The sequence below is a fragment of the Lissotriton vulgaris genome, chromosome 4_1 (genome assembly GCF_964263255.1).
Source record: "Lissotriton vulgaris chromosome 4_1, aLisVul1.2, whole genome shotgun sequence".
Classification (NCBI taxonomy): domain Eukaryota; kingdom Metazoa; phylum Chordata; class Amphibia; order Caudata; family Salamandridae; genus Lissotriton; species Lissotriton vulgaris.
The window spans coordinates 20,082,347-20,105,379 of NC_141691.1; the positions used below are offsets into that span (position 1 = coordinate 20,082,347).

General features: G+C 40.6%; 1 protein-coding gene across 1 annotated transcript in view; it reads left to right on the forward strand.

Annotated features, from left to right (window-relative positions):
* The first annotated feature begins 1,127 nt into the window (after window positions 1-1,127).
* The window catches only part of LOC147718248 (nicotinamide N-methyltransferase-like), a 90,210-nt gene continuing 68,304 nt past the window's right edge, over window positions 1,128-23,033 (forward strand). Inside the window, exon 1 of the mRNA XM_086966655.1 lies at window positions 1,128-1,284. Within this exon, the coding sequence (XP_086822781.1) occupies window positions 1,137-1,284 (148 nt within the window). The 5' untranslated portion in view covers window positions 1,128-1,136. The remainder of the gene's footprint in view (window positions 1,285-23,033) is intronic.

Sequence of the window (23,033 nt, forward strand, 5' to 3'; positions counted from 1 at the left end):
ATAAAATAGCAGATGCATGTCTTTTTTGTTAATTTTACCACATGTCCTATTCACTGTAGTAGCAGAATTCTGAAATAGTGTTGCTGTGTCTATTTGGCTCAATACTATGTTTGGCAAACAGGTTGAAATCATTTAGGAGATTAACTCAGATGACGTCAAACAAAAGTTGAATTTGGAAAGAGTGTTGGAGCACATGGGTATCACATTGGCTTCTGTACAACAATAATTTAGAATTTAGATCAGTTAGTATAAGTGTAAGAGCGCGCACAGAAGAATTTAAGCCTAAAGATTTGCATAGTTGAACATGGCATCGTTCTCTGTTCTTTAAGAGCTCCACGATCGATAATTAGATGCAAATATAGTGATGGATAGATATACTGCAAAGGATTCTACCTTCTTTGATAATGTAATTACAAGTTTGTACCGGCCCTTTCATGGCTCTCTGCTATGGGGCCTGGGGGGCACCGTACTTCCTCCAGCATATACCAGGCACTGCATGGTGTCTGCCATATGGTCCATGGATGATGTAAATGTGTATATTTTCTATTGAGGCTGGTGCTGCAAGCTGCAGCACAGGCCTCACAAGAAATGATATACTCTCCGACCAGTGTGAAGGTGGCCCATCATAATAGTGGAAGCAGGACAGCCGACTCCTTGTCTCGCGGTCCCGTTTCTGATTTGATGCTGGTCGCACTCTCGTCTGACTGGCATGTAATTAGGGCCTACGTTTTGTGTATTTTTGTGATACTAATACTTTATTTGAACAATAAACCCACTAAATACTAAAAGCCCAAATCCAAGCTTGCTAAGAGAATGAATAGCAAGTGCACAGTTTAAAGGACTTTTACAAAAATCCTTTTCACTGAAGTGGCAGAAATTGCATTGCTGTATCTGTTTCAATTTAGGTGATGGAACATGTGGGCCACTTTATAGCATTATGCTTTGTAAACAGGATGCTAAATATGCATAAGGTTGACTCTGCTGACATCAAAGAAGAATTACATTTGGAATGAGGTTTGGAGCACACACACCTTAAACTGACATTTGTTCATCAATAATTTGCAATTTAGATGATTTAATATAAGAACAGGTGCACACACAGAAGAAGTAAAGATTGAAACTTTTCATCCTTGATCATGGCATCATTTTCTGAACCGAAAGATCTCCATGAGCAATACTTGGATCCAGCAGCCGCAGTGGCTTTATACATGGCAAAGGATTCTGCCTTCCATGATGAGTTGATCACACGGATGTTACCTTCTTTCAACAAAATCTTCTCATCAGGTCTGTTTTTAATATTTAATGTATTTTTATTTCATGCTGCTAGAGAAATCAAAACCAGGGATAGGCAATTGACAAGAATGATCAAATGTACATTCTTGTGCTTTGGGCAAAAACACATTGATAATGAAAAGTACATTGTAAAGTATATAAATATTTACAATTCATCCATAGTGTCTTGTACACTGTGTATTGAAAAGCAAGATGGACAACATAAATGTCCCTTACTTTCCCTGATGTTGCACAAATAATGTAAATTTTCAGAATAGAGAATTATAATAACACACAAGAGGCTGTTTCTGCAGCTCAATACATAGAATGCACCAGAGACTGAGAAGAGACAATTTGTATTACAGATCTGATCCCATGAAATATTAGTGACATCAAAATTCCGATGATTCATAAATGCAATAAACAAATATATTCCCCTAATTATTTTAATGCATCTTTTTTAATCTCACTATTTTATGATAACATATCGATACCTGAGTATACATGCACAGTTGGAGGTATTTTACCTTAGATTATGTAAATAGATTCAACATCACATCAGACATAAAGCCTAGACCCCCAAACCCTTTAGCTTGCCCAGAGGATGAACAGGGCATGTTCAAGGGCTGCATTCAAAGGTATATCAGCCTGCCACATTTCTGGAGGTATGTAACAAAAAGGAGTTTGGCCCAAGCGGACAGAAGTGGGGTAAGGGCCCAATTAACTTTGCAACAAAGAAGGTAACCCACACTTCTAATTGTATTACACCATTCTGTTTACGGTGAACAGATAAACAAAACTTAATATGTTTATCAAGGCGATTATTTGCGCCATTTTTATTTTTCAAATTTTGTAGAAAAATTGTTTGTGTGTACAGAGAAATCACACTGCCATTTACATAATAACCAACCAAGTTTAGCTACACAAATCATAAATTTACAAACATAAACAATATGAAAAACAGTGCGTGAAAAAGTTTTTTGTATACAACAAAGTGAACATTTATCATGAACGTGGGGAGGGAAAGATGTCAAATTATTTTTTCAAAAACATCAACAAACGCAATTAAGCAAACTTTTTCAAACCATAAAGCAATTATTGCTCAAGGAGCAGCCTTTCAATGAGTCTGCATGAAAAACAAAGATAACCTCTCGGAGACAATGTTTGTAAGGTTATAGATTCCCAAGTATTTTAGCGTATTTCCAAACTTAGGACGTAATCCTGTTCGCCTACGCGTTTCGAGTTTGCGGGGTATCTTCACAAACTCTCTTCAGGGCCAAATGAATTCTTTCCCCTGTTTCTCAACCTATTAGTGAAAACACAAATAATTGCGGACACTCATTATAAATTGCTCTCCTCAACCCACTTGTACCCTCTCCTATGTACAACTTAAAATTAGGGAAACGTACCTCAGGGGACTTGAGGTAAGACCAGTTTGTCCGGAGTGTAACAACAGATTGTGTCAGAAACTGTGCTATTAGAGATTATTAGCCAGCTCATTATGACCGTAGAAGTAACCAAACAATTCCTACCTGGATACGTGACTCGGGAGGAATCAAGTGGATTCTTCAATTCTGTGGTCAGTGTTTGGCCTTAATCCGCTTCGCAAACTTTTTTGTTGAGGGAGGGTCCTGCAGCGGACCGGTTTCCCTTAACTGATCCTTATCTTTATCTGCAAGTGAGAAAAGAAGGACCGGGCGCCCTTGTTTAGAAAACGCACCCGTTCGGTAGTCTATGGGTTGCGCGGCTCGTCTTTTGACAGCACGTACCTGCTAGTGTGTCAGCATGTTCCACTTCCTCATTCCATCAGTTAGTGTGAGCGGCATACAGCTCCAACAGTCTCTCTAAGAGGCTTGCTGTTATGTAGCCAATCACAGGAGGAATATTTTGAAAGCCATCCATGGTGCATTGTGGGACCTGTAGTTGAATTACCTGTGAGTGAACTTCAAAGTCTAGAGATTTCACTCATTGAGTTAAGGCCCGTATTGATGGTGTCAAAGCGGAGTATCAGGTACGCCTCTTTGCGCAAAAGTGCTTGCTCTATATTGGGCGATCTATGTTGTGGATCTAATCCAGACAAGACCGTCCATTTGAAGTCCGTTTCTTTGTGGCTGGCAGCTAGAAAGTGCTCCACCATTGGGGCGTTCTGGACTTTTTTCTTTAATCTCGAGCGGTGTTGCGTTATTCTGACATTTACTTGTTGACAAGTTTTACCTATGTACAATTTATTGCACGCACACAAAATCCTGTGGATTACGTTTTTACTCTTACAGTTTGTATGTAAACTGTGTCTCCATTTGATGCCATTGTGGCAGAATTCATCTCCTTCTACAACACTATGGCAGGCCACACAAGTACCACATTTATGATGGCCTGTCACGGGTTTCAGGTTCCATTTGGAAATGAGGTCACTCTTTGGTTTGTGTAGAGAGCTATCAGCTCTGATGATTTGTTGTGCGACGCTTGGATTTTTCCTCATTGCAAAAATAGGTTTTTGCAAAGGGAATTCCATCCCCTCCAATAAATGCCAATTGCGTAAGATGATTTGGCGAAACTTGTTCGTGTGCGCCCCATAGGTAGTCACACAGACAAGTTTCTCCAATTCTTTTTTCTCCTTGATTCTTAGTAATTCTTCTCTGGGAGTGTATTGTGCTCTTTTCTTAGAGTGTTTTAAGAGTTTGTGGGGATATCCCCTTTTGGTAAGTTCTTGGCAGAAATTGTCCGCATGAGTATCAAACTCCTCAAGTTCAGAGCAATTGCGCCTGATTCGCAATAGTTGGCCATAAGGGAGGATGTGCACTCTTGTAGTGTAAAATGGTGTTTTTGTCTGTTGCCTTTTTGAACAGAGTGGTGGTTAACCTATTTCCCTGAGTGCAGACGGCCACATCAAGAAACGTCATTTTTTGATTACTGTGGTTGATAGAAAATTTAATGTCAGGGTGTCTCGAGTTTAGCCATTCATGGAAGGCTATGAGCTCTGTCAGGCTCCCCTGCCACAGGAGCCAGACATCGTCAATATACCTCAACAATTGTATGATGTTTGTGCTGTAGGGGTTGTCTTTATGAATGAACTTTTCCTCATATTGGGACATGTACAACACAGCCATTTCTGGTGCGTATGGACATCCCATGGCTGTACCTTTGATTTGGATGAAGAATTCATTTTCAAATTTAAAATAGTTGTTTTTCAGAGTGATGTGGGCCAGAGCTAAGACAAAGGCAGTTGGGACTTACGCGTTGTTCTAAATACAATTCCATCACCTCAAGAGCCTCATCTTGAGGAATTTGAGTATATAATGAAGTGACGTCTAACGTCACCATCAATTGTGTGTCAGGGTCGAAGGTCATGTCCTGGATTTTATTGATGAAGTCAATAGTATCTCTCAGATACGATTTGACTTCAGGCAAGAAAGGCTTCAAGAAGAAATCTATATACTTTGACGCAGGCTCCAGGGCTGAGTCGCAGCCGGAGACGATTGGTCTCCCTGGTGGTGTAGTGCTGTTTTTGTGAACCTTCGGTAGGAAGTAAAGGACTGGTGTTCTGGGGGATTTTTTTGTTTAGAAATTCGTGCTCCTTTGGACCAAGGAATCCATTCTCTAGTGCCTCAGTGGTGATTCGGGCAATTTTTTCTTGAATTTCTGTTACTGGGTCATCTTTGACCACTCGGTACCATTCTCGATTATCCATGTGAGTCCTTCCTTCTGAGAGATACATCGGGCGGGGCCAAACCACCACTGCACCGCCCTTATCAGCCTGTTTAATTATAATTGATGGATCTGACTTCAAATCTTTTATAGCCTTGAGCTGACCCTTACTAATGTTATGATGAATGTATGTTTTGCTCTTCTCTAGTTTCGTTAAAGATGACAAGACAGCCTGTTCGAAAGCATACACCTGTTTGGGTATATTTGTGGTGGGCAGGAATTTCGATTTAACTCTAAGACCTGTAGTTTCGCTACTTGTGGTGGCCTCTGCACCAGCAAAATAGGTTTTAAGTCTAATCTTACGACAAAAGTCCAGCGCCTCAAGTTTGAGTTTGGTAAAATCAGTTTGTCGGTTAGGTACAAATTTTAAACCCAAGTTTAGGATGGTATTCTCGTCTGCAGTGAGGGTTCTGTCTGAGAGGTTAATTATTGTGGATGTGTCTAGCTCTTGTAGTATCTGTTCCTTGTTCGCATTTCCCATGGTTCTTTGAAGCGGACGTTTTGCTGTCCGCCTCTTGCTAAAAAAGGTTGATTTGAGCCCTTTTTGTTTTGTGGACCTTGGTTGGAATCACTAGAGGACCCTGACGAAGAGGTCGAGGAGAAAGTGGTGAATCTGGACCTCGGCCTTCCCTGGTATGAGTTTAGGGCTCGTTTAGAGTCGATAGTGGTGTAATAATCCTTTTTCAGGAATGGGTAAAGCTGTTCTATTTTGAACGACTTAGAGTCTTTTTCAAATTGAGCAGTTTTGGTGGTAATGGTAGTATCTTTAAAAGTTTGAATTTCTTTTTCAATTTTTTCCAACAAATTTTTGGCCTCTAGTTCAGTTTTATTGTCAGCGATTGCTTTTATGAGTTCCTCGATTTCTTTCTCTTCCTCACTGCATAAACGTTGAGCGGTCTCTATTGTATGGACCATGAGGTCCCTGCTACACTTGGTGTTAATATAGCTGAAACCTTTTTTATACTCAGTGTCTTCTACAAAGATCACTGGTATGTTTTTGACTTGTAGGCCCCAAGGTATTTTGCCGGCCTGCAAATGTTGTAGAAGGAAATATCGTGTAATTCTGTCCTTATGTGTTTCTTCTGGAGACGAGTTAGTTTCTCTGCTTCATTCTGATGTTTCGCAGAAGTACTCAGAGAAAGACCTGAGAAGGGTTTGGAGGCAATTAGATTTTTTATGTGGCTTTCTGAAAATGACAATGTTTCATGCTCTGACATATTTTAACAAGGAAGGTGTCCTTGTTAAGGAATTAATCTATTCAACAATGTTAAAGAGACACGAATTGTCTCAGTCCTAACTCGCTCGGGTGACAACCCGCCCTAAACTATGTAACAAAAAGGAGTTTGGCCCAAGCAGACAGAAGTGGGGTCTTGTCATCTTTAACGAAACTAGAGAACAGCAAAACATACATTCATCATAACATTAGTAAGGGTCAGCTCAAGGCTATAAAAGATTTGAAGTCAGATCCATCAATTATAATTAAACAGGCTGATAAGGGCGGTGCAGTGGTGGTTTGGCCCCGCTAACGATAAGGAGGAGGGCCCATCAGACAGGGGGCTGATGTTAGAGATCGGAGCGTCTGGTATAGATATGGCTCAAAATGAGGCTTTTTTCTCAGCCTCTCATGGTCTGGAGTGGTCGGAGGAGGAGGATGAGGAGGGCGACTGCAGCTCCCTGGGGGATTCAGACAGTGAGCATGAATCAGAATGCCCTGCAACAGCAAGGAAGACTGTTGTAGACTCAAAAAAGGACCGGAAAGATCCACGGTGCGAACTTAGCTGGGAAAACACGGCATCTGGTATTGCACAGGACAGTCCGAGCAGTGAAAAAACACAGATATCTCTATTAGAGACAATCCATCAAGAGATACTAGCTCATAGAGAGGAGACACGCCAAGAAAACCGCAAATCGCAGGCAGCTATGAGGAAAATGAGGGGGGTCGTTAGGAAATTATTTAAGGCCTGCTCTAATACCGGCGATAGAGTATCAAATTTGGAGGATAGGATTGTCTCTACAGAAGCAGAGGTTAAGGTCGCTGTGGCGAAAGTCAATGCTCAGAGTTCCCAGGTTGTTGACATACAATGGAAGCTTGAGGCGATGGAAAACAGGCTACGTAGAAACAACCTAAGGGTCCTGGGGGTCCCGGAGGGATCAGAAGGGTCAGATATAAGGCTATTCATGTTAAAACTCCTTGAGCAGGCCTTTCCTGAGCTAAAGGATTGGGATTGGTCAAGAGAACTACAGAGAGTACATCGCACCCCCTTCAGAGTAAAAAGGGGCATGAAAACAGAGGATAAACCCAGGGCAATCTTGATATTCCTGGGAAACTTTAACTCACGACAAGCGATCTCCGAGCTGGCAAAACCGAATACTAAACGTGATGGCGAGGGGTTCTCATTCTTTGTAAGACCCGACTTCTGCAATGCAACGGTAGAAAGACGTTGGCGCTTAAGGAACTTGATCAAGCCCTTCCAGGACAAAAAGATGCAAGCATTCTTAATAAACCCTGCGCAACTTAAAGTTATTAATGAGGGGAAAACAGTGTTTTTTTCCTCTGAGATCAAGGCAAAGGAGTACTTAGACTCCCTTAGAAACTAACAGCAGAATTTGACTATGACTGAAACATGAAACATATACTCCACATTCTATATCTTATTGATTTCAAGTCAATGGGTAGTCCTGCTGGTTAACTGCACCGTATGCTGGGAGTCTTGGATGTCACAGATAGATACTTTGGTGTTATGTTATGTTAATAAGCACACACTTGAGCGCTGTTACTTTGTCAAGATTGTCGGTATATCATAGCAGACTTTCATCTAAGCACTGCACTCCATCACACGCTCAGCTAGATCTGAGCGCCTCACAGAGTAGGGAGGTTGGGGGGTGGAGGGTATGGGGGGGTCAGGGACGGAGGAGGGGGGTGGGAGATGGGCAGGAGGTTGCTGGGAGGGAGGAGGGCAGAGGGGGGGACGTGTGGGGGGGTGAAAATCATGAAAAAAAGGAAACATTGCAATATAGAAATAAATCTAAATGAGCAAACAAGGTTAATAGAAATGTTGAGAGAAATGATCGGCTTGCTTTTCACCGTAGGTAACTGTATCCAAATAGATGACGAACATTAGAATTTGTACACTGAACGTGGCCGGTCTAAATGATTAGAAAAAAAGACAGCTACTAGAATACTTGTTCAAATACCATAGAATAGATATCTTATGCCTCCAGGAAACCCACATCCCGTGGGCTAAGAGGAGCCTACTATTTTTAAGGGGTTTTGAATTAGTCGCTTGTTCAACTCAATCGTCAATGGTTATAGGAGTTGCCATACTAGCAAAAACCACCTTGGGCAAGGCCAAAAAAGTGAGAACTGACAGCAATGGGAGATGGGCAATTGTTGAAATGGAGTTAGGCTTCTCAATTTGTGTAATCTATGGGTCAAATGACGATGATCCTGAAATTTTTGACTATTTAGAAACAGAGTTGGCCGGCTGGCCCACTCCCTTGGTAGTTTCAGGAGATCTCAATATTTCCATAGACTGGGGTAACCGTACATCATACAAAGGTCGAAAACCTCGGGTTTTTAGGTCACTCAAAGCTCTCATTAGATCACACGGCTTGTTAGATGTATGGCAAACAAAAGAACCCCAGAATTCAGGTTATACATATTTTTCAAATCCGGCGCAGAAATATTCAAAATTAGATTATATCCTGATATCCAATACAGAAATAGAGAAGGTTGAGATCATCAAACTGCCAAGGGTGCTTTCTGACCACAACCCCCTATTGCTTATATGTAACTTGGGAAGAGGGGAGAGAACTAAAACCTCATGGTCTTTTGAAAGGCGACTGCTAGCAGACAATAGGTTTGTTGAACATATGAATAAGTGGGCGGAAGAATATTTTGTAGCAAATAGGTATAGTGCTTCACGAAATTGGGTCTGGGATGCCTTTAAAGCTGCACTGAGAGGTGAGACGATTAGCTACTCCTCAAGACTCAGGAAGGAGGATAGGATGGAGGTAGAGAAACTCATGGGTAAACTCTCTACTGCGGAAGTACAACATATCACAGATATCTCCACTGGAGGAGATGGTAAGGAAAGCCATAATGTCCTATTGACTATCAAAGCTAATATACAGAGGGAAGTAACACATAGGGCAGTAAGGGATTTTCAAACGTCTAGAGTAAAAAGGTATGAAACGGGAGAGCAGGCGGGTAGAGTCCTCGCACTTCGGCTAAGACAGGAAAAATCAAAGAATCACATTGCACGTATTGTTGAAAATGGTAACACATTTACAGAAACTAAGGATGTTTTAAAAGTATTTCATAATTTCTATAAAGAACTATATGATGCGGGAAATGGTGGGAACAGGCAAGTCCAAGGTTACACAGATAATGGTCCGTGTTTGAATGAGGTAACTAAAATGGACCTGGACAAAGATATATTGTATATTGAGGTGCTGTCTGCCCTGAGAGAATTAGCCTCAGGTAAAGCCGCTGGCCCCGATGGGATACCGCTGGAAATGTATAAAACCTTAGAGCATGTGATTATTCCAATGTTAGTTAATCTGTTTAATGGTATCCTGTATACTGGTGTTGTGCCCGACTCATGGAGGGAAACAAATATTGTAATTTTCCACAAAAAAGGTAAGCCAGCTGAGAAGCCAGGCTCTTATCGGCCAATATCCCTGATCAATGCCAACACTAAGCTCTACTCAAAGATCTGGGCTAGGCGACCTTGCAGGATCATTGGCGACCTCGTCTCCCCGTGGCAGCATGGGTTTGTCCCTGGTCGGGGGACAACCGACCATACCTGTAGAGCAATAGGTCTGTTTGATGCTCATAATGCCACGGGGGGGGGATGGCCATGATCCTGCTGGATGCCGAGAAGGCATTCGATCGCGTGGATTTGGGCTTTCTCTGGGGGATATTGGCAGGGAGAGGATTTGGGGAAAAAGTCATCAGGGCACTCAGAGCCATGTATGTGAACCCGATTGCGAGAGTAGTTGCTATTGGGGAAAAATCAGATATATTCTCTATAAAGAGAGGGACACGTCAGGGTTGTCCCTGTTCCCCCATCCTGTATTTGTTATATATCGATCCCTTTATTCAGAAAATATTAGAAAATCCAAATATTCCCCCGATGATATGTAATGGGTTTACAAACAAATTGTTAGCTTATGCTGATGATCTAGCCGTAATTACATCAGACCCCCAACAGACCCTACCTGTTTTGGTAGAAATGGCAAAGATCTTTGGACTAAGCTCTGGGTACCTTCTAAATGAATCTAAGACTCAAATAATCTGCTCAAACAATATTGTAAAGTCAGACACCCGCTTTGTGGATTATGCGGTCTATCTAGGGGTAAAAATCAATGCAACAGTGGAAAAAATAGTAGAAGAAAATTATCTCCCTTTAATTAAAACCATAGAGACAGAACTGAGAAGAATTGACGTTTTACATCTTTCTTTGGTTGGTAGAGTAAACGCCCTAAAGATGGTAATGTTTCCAAAAGTCTTGTACTTATTTAGGGCGATACCACTTTTGGTTGAAGATAAAATAATGAACAAATTGGAATCAGCCTTTATAAGATTCATATGGCATTACGGCAAGATCAGACGCTCTACCAATCTGATGTCATTACCAAGGGAAAGAGGTGGAATGATACTTCCTAATCTTAGATTATACCACTGGTCGTGTCTCTTAATACAAATGCATACATTACTCCAGACTAATGTCAATCCTGTTGAGGGGAACATCGATCTTGGGACTCAAGGCCCTCCACCATTGTTTGAATTATTGTTAGGGAAAAATGCTGCAGGACTTTTGCTCCACGAAGTAGAGCGTAGGTTTTATAAAAAGGCGCGTCTTAAAACTTTATTAGGGGCATGGTCTTTGTGGAAATCCATCTTGAAACATTTCAAAGTCCCTAAATTAAATTCTTATCATCTCCTGGCCAATTCTTGCCTCTTTCCACATTTGAGGTCAGATAGAAGTCTCCAGGAATGGAAGCGAATGGGGATTAAAAGGGTTGAAGACTTAATGGAGGGTGATAAGATAAGAGGGTTTGAGGACATGAAAAAGCTGTTTAACATCCCAAGTACTCAGTGGCTTTTATATGAACAAATAGCCCGAACGCTGCGTGGCCTTAGACCTAAATTAAAGCCCAAAATAGATATTACGGTACTGGAGGTATTGGATAGAGGTTGCAGAAAGATTAAAACACTATATAATCTACTAATAAATGAGATTCAAGATGACATGGAGAAAACAGAGAGCGGATGGGCCACAAAACTGAATAACCCTGATGTAGATATTGATCTAGCTATAGAATTGAATAAAAAGCTCTTTCGGTCTTCAAATTTAAGGGCTCAGCATTTTAAGACATTATTTAAGTTGTATCATACCCCGTCAAAATTATTTGAGTGGGGTGTTAGACAGGACGACTGCTGCCCTAGATGCGGCTCACACCAAGCAGATATAAATCACATGTTCCTATCCTGTGTGAGATTAGATCCTCTTAAAGAGGAGATTTCCAAATTCTGGGAGGGGCTGCTAGGTCATAAGATTGATCTATACCCGACATTGGTATTGATTGGCACTGATTCAAAATTGGGTCTTGGAAAAGATGAGGAAGCCCTTGTCTTCCTGTCAGTAGCGGTTATGCGAATTCTGATCACGGCAAATTGGAAGGATGAAAACGCCCCCTCCTTTCAGATGTGGTTATCAAGACTTCTCTGCATCCATAATATTGAGTCCTGTCTGTATGAGTTCAAAGGAGTTAAAAAACGAGAGATGGGAAGACGTATATGGGCGCCTATACTGAATTGGAGGGAAGATAGAAATGCTACATGAATAGCACTTGATCAAAGCCTCTCCTTTTATCACTGTATCTCTATATAATTGTCTTAACTGTTATTAATATTCTAGCCACGTATTCTAAATTATTATTATGAATGGAATCTATATCTATTTGGAACAACTCATGTATTTATGTAGTCTTATGTACAGATCTGACTCTAATGCTCTATTGTGTGCTTTTTAAAGTATTAATGATATTTATTGCAATGAACCTTTAATAAAAAAAAAATATATATATATAGAGGTGTGATACATATGAGTGTATAACTTGGGCTGAATATTTAAATGTTAGTGGGTCAAATCAAAGTCCATAGAAGGAACACCTTTTTGGTTTCTTCTATGAGAGTGAATTTTGATTGATGATCCGGCAGGCATCATTCCTATTTTGATTTTGTACGTACTGATTCCAGCCTCCACAGTCCATAACCAACTCACTCCCGTCTTCAGCCGATATATTGGGATACTCTGGCACTGTTCAGAAAGGTAAATTTACTACTAGTAGAACGTACTCCTACAATGTTGTGTATTTATTGTTTTTGGGTATTAACAAAATCGGACTGTAAAATTATTCAAAAATATAGTCTTACTTTTCCATCACCCTTGAAACAGGGGGAAGAGACACATTTATAAGTGAAAAGTTACTACAGCCAGAAAGGAACAGTAGTAAGTACAGCACCATAAATGGCCCAACACTGACAATGAAAACCTTCCCACAGAAAATAATGATGGATGTGACTTAAAAAAAAGTATTCACTTAAAATAAAAGTTAAATGTACATAATCTTATTTAATGGTTAAAAATTATCTAAAAAAACATATAATTTATGCCAAATTATTTTAACAACATTTTATTTTAAGGTGACATTGGGTTTTACTGAAATATAATTGAATTACTTTGAATTATGTCTATACATCTCTTATAATAAGTAGTAATACATAATAATAAATACAATATTTATTATGTGTGAGGAATTTTTTTGTCCTGTATACTTCAGAAAAATAATGCTAATTTATTTGAATATATTTATCTAACTGATTGCCTGCCTACCCTATTCAGTGTTGGGAGGACCACCAGATTTCTGTTGACCGAGCCCTCCATTGATGTAAAGCAACCTCTGATCCCCTAATGTAATAGGTCCTGCTTCAGGTAGCACCTTGCACAGTCCACCCAACTTAGAGGACACTGTCTGAGTCCTTTTTATGTTCCCCACAGCCAGGTAAAACCTGGTGTGGGTAGAAATATTGACCCCACACCCAGTAGAAACTTTCCCTGGATACAGGGTTAAGTATTTGTTTTTGTTATTCTCTGGGAAACCACTGCGTGTGATGCTCTGTAGATTCTGGCACGCATGGGACCTGTGGGCACTGAGCAATGGAGCAAGTTCTCCCAAAAGGCTGCTGGCACAATAATGACACAGCAGACACACAATAGAACATGAGAGACGTGTTTGCAGTTAGTCTACCCACTGGCAATCACTCTGGGTAATATTCTGCACCTTTGCTCTTTTGCCTACCATGCCACCTCAGATTTGTCCTGTCCCAGCTATCTGCAAATTATTCTTGGCACAGCTTCAATATGAAAAGTCCATCCCAAATTGTCAAGACAGTCCCTCCCCGCAATGGAACATGAACATCCCATAAAGGGGTTTAGCCAGATGGGGCCATGTCCTTTGTGTGTTTGTTGTTTCCAGGGGCACATTGAGCAAGTGCCCCTTAGCCACGTAGGGCTACATAATAGGGAAATGGCAAGAATATGCCATATTGGTGGCATTTTGGCTACCTAGTGCCTTTGCAGTCACCATTAAACCAGGGTGCCTGTGTTGCCAGCTGGATTGCTTTTGTGCAGGAAAGGGTACCTGCATGCACAAAAACAATCCTCAAATTGCTGCACACATAGAAATGGGAAGTAACAGGGATACACAAATATATTTCTCCTCATACGCCTCCCCTATGGAAGCATATCTTTTGGTGCATTGCCAGGTGTAACACTATTGGTAAATGTGAGAATGTGTCCAAAACCATTTGAGCTGCATGGGAATACACTGTTTGCCCTGCTTCCTTTCACATTGGAAGCCGGGCTCTGGGGAATGGCGTAGATCGGACTAAAATGTTCCAGAGCTAAGTGCCTGCTCCCTTTTACATATGTTGCTGGGACCTAAGGGTTGGGGTCCATGTGACCAAAAGCAGCCTGGCAACGGGGCATGTGTGTTGTCTTCCTTCAGTGGGTTGGCCACAGAGCCACTTCACACTGCCAAATGACATGTGCAGTGTGGCATTGGCTAGATGCAGTTGTTGGTTGCTTGGCATGGTCATAGACAAGTCCCTGTGGCCAATGCCCCACTGCACAAAACCGGAGGCCTTGCGTGGTGGTGGTTGGATTATTGTTTGGTAATTAAATATTTTGTTACTTTAAAAAAAGATTTAAAAATGTAAAACAGTAGAGTTGTTGAGAACATTAAGTAGAAAAGTTATAGAACAACCCACCAGAAAGTTTTGTTCACCCCCCCATAGCTTTAGAGAAGAGGTGTCTAATGGATAACTACTGTGAATAAAATAAATGTATATTTTAATTTGTACAATCTCACAGGACTCTTACAGGATTGTGAATGGTAAAAATGGGTACATGAGTTCTCAATACACACTATTAGTAGGAATGCTTTGTGTGGTCCATGTTTTGAGAGGAAGTGAGTAAGAGATAAGTACTGTGATGATGAGAAAAAGGAGTTACAATTGTGTAAGACTCCTGTGGTAGGTTGAAAAGCAGGAAGGAATAGTGTGATGTTTGAATACACTCTGGTATATACAGTTATTATTGTAGGAAGGAGTCTTACTGGATATGAAGTTAATCAGTATCCACTATTTATACCCTTTGGCTTGGTAAAAGTTGTGAGTAAAGTACAATCTCTTCCCACACTTTACTATGCACACCTTTTATCAGAGAGTAGGGTGCTAGCAAGCTGAACAATCTCTCTCTGCCTACTACTCCACACACCAGTCATCTGAGAGAGGTGCCAGCAGCGAGGCCAGTCCTTCGTAATGCACCCTACTATGCACAACCAAGAGAGGTCTGATAGCACAAGCATCAACTGAGAGAGGTTTAGAAGAATTTCCTAGTCATTGTCTGCACAATTTTACCCACACACATCATTTGAGATAGAGGTCTGAAAGGAATGGCCTGTCCATCCCCCACCCTACCATGGCCGTCTGCCATCTGAGTGAGAGGTCTGACAGGAGAGGCCAATCCCTTTCCATGCACTACTATGCACACCTGTCATCTGAGAGGGAGGTATGAAAGGGCAGACCTGTATTCTCTACACACTACCATTCACTTCCGTCATCTGAGACAGAGCTCTGTAAAGAATTGCAAGTCCATTCACACACCCTAGTATGCATACCTATCATCTGAGAGAGAGGTCTCAACAGAAAGGCCAGTCTCTCTCCATATAATGTACCACACATACCTCTAATCTGAGAGAGAGGTCTCGACGTAGAGAGCTGTCTCTCTCCACTCACTATTACATACTTCTGTCACCTCAGAGAGAGTTCTGAGAGGAAATTGCAGTCCCCCCACTCACTACTATGCACACCAGTCATATGAAAGAAGTTTCAAGGAGAGCTTAGTCTTTCCACATATCCTACTATGAACACCTGAAAGGAAAGGAGAGCCCCAAGACACACTCTTCTATATACACTGGGCTTGCAAGAGAAGGATCTCAGCAACTACTTCAGTCTCTGCACATGCCCTACTATGCATAGTTGTTATTTGAGAGAGAGGTTTGAAAGTAAAGGGTAGCCCCTCCTCATACTCCAGTTTGCAGACCTATTAACCAGCAGTTTTACTGTGAAAACTGATGTGGAAATGTAGTAAGAACATCGTATAATGAGTCAGCAGAACGGAAGTAGAATTTAGATTTAAACATGTCTATATTGTCAGTCTATGTGTTCCCTTCTACCATTCACACATTGCAGCACATCACCCTGAGACTGAGAGGCATAACAATCTGCATAGTATGGGCATGTATCAAATGTACGTATCAATATCTAACACAACATATCTCGAACATCAATCCCCAAATACAACACATGCACATACTAAATGATAAACATCAACTAATGTATACATATATTCCTACACATATAATCTACAATCTTAACATCGCCCTCGACTAATGAATGTATCTTACTAAATATTACTGTGAATCTTAACTCTAACACTATCTTACCCCACACTAATAATATGTATGGAAATGTGTCCAATGTCAGAGTGAGTTCATCCATATGTAAACATCATGTTGAGCAGCAACATAACAGATAACCAATCTTGTAACCAAAGCTCTACTCCATTATCCCTGCTCCTTATTGGTGATGACTTTACAGCTCCCTTCGCTGAAAAAACAATGAAAATAGAGCTGGAGCAATTACCCATCAACCCAACTCTGCTATCCAAGAGTCAGCCCGCAGGATTATGGGAGGCGGCAGAATCTATGACAATGCACTCACCTCTGGGACTCAAAAACAATTCCTCTTGGAGTAATTTTCTTCTACCAGACTGCACTGAGATACTTAGCAACATGACATCCATCAAACCCTCCAATTACTTTGGTGATCATTTACCCGCAAAGCTATGTAAAGATTTAATCTCAGCCGTTCTACCTCTCTAGTCGATGATCCTTCATGAAACTCTCTCACAGGGAAAGATTCCAGACTAACTAAAAGTTGGGCAAGTTACTCCCATTCCTGAGAAGCCGAAAACTGACCTATCAGATCCAAACAACTTCTGACCTATTACCAGCAGCATGACTCTAGCGAAATTGCTTGCAATGCGTTCACTCACAACTCTGTAAACAAATGGAAAAATATTAACTCCTGGATCCTCATCAGTCAGGATTCAGAGAAGGACACAGCACTGAAACGGCACTAACTCACATTGTGGATGTTGCCGTGAGAGCACTTGCCAAAAATGTCCCTTTTCTCCTGATCCTTTCAGTTCTATCCTAAACCTTCGATACCATCAAACACCAAAACACGATTGATCTCCTACAACATAGGATGGAATTGTGGGGCCTGGTCCTAAATTGATTTGCCTACTTCCTTAACAACCCTACGCAAAGGATCAAAGTTTGTCAAACCCTGGCGTCCAGAACCCCTGCCCTGGTTGGAGTCCCCCAAGGTTCTGCGCTCTTGCCCACTCTCTTCAACCTATTTTTGCGGTCATTCTGAACAGAGCCAACATCCAATACCACATGTATGCAGATGACACGCAAATGTACCTGAAGATCTCCTTGCAATAGGACATAACAGCTTTAAATGCCACACTAGCCCAAATTAAACAATGGCTAGCTCTGAACCATCTCCTATCAAATACACTCACAACAGAATTTCCTTTGATCAACCCTACTAATCACTCCGCTCCTACCCTTGACTGGTTTAAACACTGAAGTGCTCTGACTGCACCTCTCACAATATAGACTCTGCCAAATCTTTAGATATCTCCTTGGATAAACATCTAAACATGCAGGCACACATCAGTATTACTATTAGGAGATCAAATTTCAAACTCAACACACTGAAGAAAATCAAACCATTCCTTTCCCCCAAAGATCTCAGGTCGGCGGTCCAACCTCTGATTATCCCTAGATTGGAATATGGGTTGGTGACCCTCGCAGGACTTCCCAAAGCCAGCCAGGCCCCACTTAGAGCTGCCCTAAATGCATCGGCCATTCTTTGAACGGGTTCTACGAAATTTGATCACATTTCACCAGACCTTGTGCAGTTAAGCTGGTTATCTATTGAAGCCAGAATCCAACGCAAGATAGCTTGTCTGACTCATAAAGCCATACACCACAATACCCCACACTATCTAGCAAACAAACGTGAGCTATCGGGCTCCAGCCGGAATCTCAGAAGTATAGCCACCCTTCTCTTGAAACCTTCAAAATTAAAAAAGAAATGATAGTACAACCGTGCATTCACCGGTCTTGCTCCTAGAATCTGAAACTCCTTGCCAACTGAGGACAGATCAAATCCTTCCACTACCTCCTTTAAAAGACTGGACAAAATGCTACTAATGGACAAACGCTAATGCGCTGATCATACTCTTATGTTCTGTTAATAACCTAAAAAGTGAAATCTTTTCACTGATGTTTTATGATATGTTCTCACCCTCTTTTCGTTCTAGTCCTCGATAGCTCCTTTAACTGCATCAACTGCTGATTTTTGCTTTTCCAGGATGTTCATCGCACATCTTGGTTCTTTCTATGTGTATGATGTTTTACACGAAGCGCTCTAGGGCAGCGCTGATACACCCTACTCCATATTCAAGAATGTTTCTCCTCAGGCTGTAATCTCACTCACCTTCTTTATGTTCTGTATAAGTACTTATGACAACACTATACAGCGCTCTGATCCCCCTTTGGGGTCTTGTTCGCTCTCTATAAAACTTTTCAAATAAATAGATAAATAAATAAATATAGAACTGCTAAATTATTTATTTCGATACACATGATAATCTAATGATATGGTTTTTGCGTAGGTTACGCCATAACACATCAAGCACTCAAGGTAAAAAGTCAAAAATAAAAAAAAGATAATATCACATGACTAAAATACCGACTATGACTATCTAAAACATATCTACTTATTTCAATACCTCTATCTGTACTGAAACGCATTACTACTCATCTATATGTAACACAACATATCTTAAACATCAATCCCCAATCCCTGTAATATATATGATAAAATACAACACTAAAATAAACATATATTCCTACACATATAATCTACAATCCGAACATCACCCCCCACTAACTAACTTATCTTACAAAATATAAATTTAAAACATAACACTAACTCAGTCTTATCCTACACGTTAGCTAAATCTAATAACAAAATTCAATCTAACTATATAAATATGAATAAATATATAAATTGCTTTTCACCTGGTGAAAGGGAGGAAAAGGAGGGAGTGTCCAGGGAAATTACTTCTGTGCAATCATGAACATTGTAGCATCCATGAAGCAATCATTTGTTGTCCAACGTAAGGTGATTGATCTTGTTAATCTGGGCAGTGATGATGTCCACACTGCTTTGGTGCTTCTATGTAATGTCGACTAGTGAGAGTCGCTTATTGCTCAACTTTTTTGTGGATTTTTCTTATATCCAGATGTTTTGGCTGGTGCCTGTTGACGTTGGGAGATGGCCATGGGGTTTGGCTGTGCCAGTTCATTTTATAGGCAGCTTTGTTGCAGCAAATGTTGCCCATGTGATCTTTCTAAACCCTCTTGCCTCATTCTTAAGACTTCCATTTCATGCTTTGCAGGAAGCAGACATATTCCTTTCATCCACATTCATAACAGCTGTATAAAAGACATTTTACAAGTTTATATATGGATTATACTAATCTACATTTGTTTTAGAGTTTCATAAACACAAAGGCCCAAATTTACAAAAGTAATCTGAAACAAAATTCTAACTTTACAACTTTCGGTATTTACAAAATGCATTTAGGTATACTGAAGTTCGGAATCCTAACTTTAGTACTCCTAAATGCTCTTTGTGAATACTGAAAGTCATAACGTTGGGATATTGTCTCAGATTACTTTTGTGAATCAGGCCCTTAAAGAATACATAGTGGTAATGGTTGTCCACGTCTACTAGCAACTTATAGTTTAGCTACATACTTGGAACTTACATGGCCTTGCCAGCATTGAGAATCACCAAATATCAATACATACATATTGGGCATTAAATGGTGTATGAATGTGTGTGCATACCATTTACTAATGTGAAGCCAGCATTTGCTGTATCCACTGCTATTCTCATATCAGTGGTGGGCCACACATCAATATACCTGATAACGTGAAAGACATTGCTATCTCATTGTGGGGTTATCTATTCATGAATATTACATAAATAGGCAACTAAAACACATTTTATACATGGAGGGCAGCAAGTCATTTTCCTGTGTACATTGGGTCAAAGGTAGAGACATAACATACTTAATATTGTCATTTTTTGTTCCATAATATGTCTCTCCCTGCACTGGCTCACTGTGCTCAGCCTAGCACCGACGCATGCACCCTTGCTTCATATTATTAGGGTGTTTGTGCTATGGGTCTGGGTTGCTTTAGAATAATGAATGTATACCAACATGCACACATTTTAACTCTACAGGCATTTACCACTTCCCACATGAGCTGTTAAATGAATGACATCTGGAAAGAGGACATCATGAGAAGCAATGGAGATATTGCTCATATATTTCTCATAGCAATGTTTAAGTCTGCTTGAACTCCGTTTATTCTACAATGCCATTATCAGGTGGACAACTTTAAAGATTATTGATAATACGCTAAACATGTAAGGTCGATTTGTACTGTGCTGCTTGTCATCCGTGAGGGTATCCCGGTGCTGAGGTGAGTGTTGTCGTGCGGTAATGCTGGGCCTGGATACAGACCGCCATGATGGTCCTGACTAAATATATTGCCATGTCTTCAGCATCTTGTTGAATTCAAGAAGGAAGGAGGAAAGATGGATTTGTCGGTATAGGGTTCCACGACATGGCGCTCCATCCATCATCTCCTTGTGTTTGCTATAATTAAGTAGGAACACCTGCACCCATGGGAAATTCTTTATCAAAATGACCTTTCTTTACGGACCTCTCAGCTACTACAGGGTCACAGCAGCTGGCTTCCTACAGTTGTCCTGTTCCCTTTTTAGTGACTTTTTATACAGTTCTCTTGCTGTATGAATCGTAGGGGACTTTTCACTTTTTATTGCATTTATCAGGATCCTTTTTGCCATTCTACAATCCTATGTGTACCAGAGATTACTATCTGCACTATGCATGTTAATAGGAGGTTTCCTTTTGATGGGTGGGTCAAGATTGGTTCTAGTAGTGCTACCAAATTTGAGTGGATATCAGAGAAGGAGATCTCTGGGATTTTCAAGGCATTTACTGGTGATAAACCCTTCACAAATAGATCGAATATTTTGGTAGTTGTGCCCACATTCCCCGCTATTGAAGGCCACTTATTTGACCTGCAATTGTGTCCTATTATTGGCATGATTTGTAGTGCCTTAGTGATGGAATGCTTATTCGAACGGTAGCCAAAGAAGTTAAGACATAGGGGTTGATGTTCAATCTCTCTTTTGAAATCCTCCATTTTTATCCCAAATACAGCCTTTATCGAGTTGCAATTAATTTTGGATATTATCGGGCCCTTCCTAAATGTTGGTGCCCCAGCTTTCATCCTCATCCTCCACCATCAAATCATTGCTGTATTTAGGTTTCAAACCACCACAAATAATGACTCAGTCATTTCAAATAATCAAATGAACAACATTTTACAAGATGGTCAGGGTGGTTGATTTCATACTCCTACTTCTGGGTCTAAAATAGACATTGAACAAATACATTCAATTCCCCTCCACAATTCAAATTTTAACCCTTCAATTTCCTCAGAGTCAATGTTTAAAGTTTCAATTCGTAGGTTTAAGTCTATTTTAACCCAAATTATAATACCTCCAGATGCCCTAACACAAACAGATAGCAAGGCTTTAACAAAATAGGTGACATATCCAGGTTTATACAAAGGTTATATTGCCTAGGGCTCTTGAAACAGGCACTATATATTCCATCCAGTCCGGTGCAGCTTCTATAATTTTCCAGGAACGTATTTTAATTGCATCAACCGATGTGGATTTGGTAAGTGGGGAGATGGTTCAACAACGTGGGTTTGAAATACATTATTTGGAGGAAACAAAGGTAGGGGATCTTCATTTGGTTTGTAGTGAAACAGTGGGATATTTGATTCAGCCAGACGTACAATAGCGGGCATTTACGATCATCCTGCTGGAATTCCATAACCAACCTATTTAGGGGCTGTATTACGGTTTGGTGTATAGACCCAGTAGTGATAAGAGGTCTATTGCTTAGAGCTAGGGAAAGAGAGCTTTTAAGGCCTTTGTTTTGGCATCCAGCAAACCAAGGTGTGCCACTAAGGGGGCTCGCTCCGCCATTATTATATCCCTGAATCTATCTACACAACTTTCCGGCAGTTTAGATAAAAGCTGTGATGGCAGCTATTGAGAAACCTTGATTGCCACTCAGGGCTGTGACTTGGAAACCAGATCCCTGCACTGTGAACATTTATCCAGTTGTGGAGTTGGGTGTTTGGGAGACTCAGGGACTAGACATTCCCCACTCCTAGTGGTCTGATTTGGGTAAGTAAGACTTTTGGAGTGGGTGGTAGTGAATCCCAAAGTTGGTATCAATCTCTGCACTTTTGGGTTGTTCGCTGTGGCTGATTTAGTATTTCTGGGCTAGAGCTAAGCACAAAGCCTGGGATGAAACAACTTCTGGATCAGGGTCCAGAAGTTATATGAGACCAGAGGAGGGGATATTGAACTTAGTGACAACCCTCCTCTCTGATCATACTATCGCAGTCCTAACGTGCCTTATGAATGAGCATGCGATCTCTAGAGGTACATTTCAAAGTTAGGGTGTTGGACATTACCTTTTTTACTGAGTTTTTCTTCCCCATTCTGAATCCTACAATACTCAATGTTAGAATTAAACTACACGTAACTGAAAACCAGTCAAGAATTCTTCCCAGACACTTTAAAAGTGGCAAAAACAAATGTGTTTAAAATGAAAAACTCCATCCAAGTCCGAGTCTGCTGTGGGATGACCTCAAGATTCCTTGTTCAAATTTCTAATAACTTACAGGGCTAACAAGGTTCCTCTAGACTGGCCCTAGTCTGGCCTGCCTTCTGCTCAGACAGTCTAATAATAATAATTAATACAGGTGATGCAGGTGATGCAGGTAAGCAGGTAAGCAAACAGTCAGTCTTTAATTTACTTTAGAAACGTTATTCAATCTTTCCACTTAAGATCATGAAAGTACATAAACACAGAAAACTGTCAAAAGACTGCAGCAGTCATCATACAATCCTGATTCATGTTGGTTCAAGAAAGCCCAAGTAAAAAGTTCATTATGAAAATTCCAGATACATATGCACACACAACCACTTAGAATATACGGTAAAATATAATGTATCTAATATTATAATCATGGCAGCAAATTTATAAAAATTACCATAGTCAATTATGAGCACAACTGCTTTCTTTTTTTCATAAATGCCCACAAAAATGTCATTACTGCAAAACAGACTAAAGGGTCAGACAATGATTTTA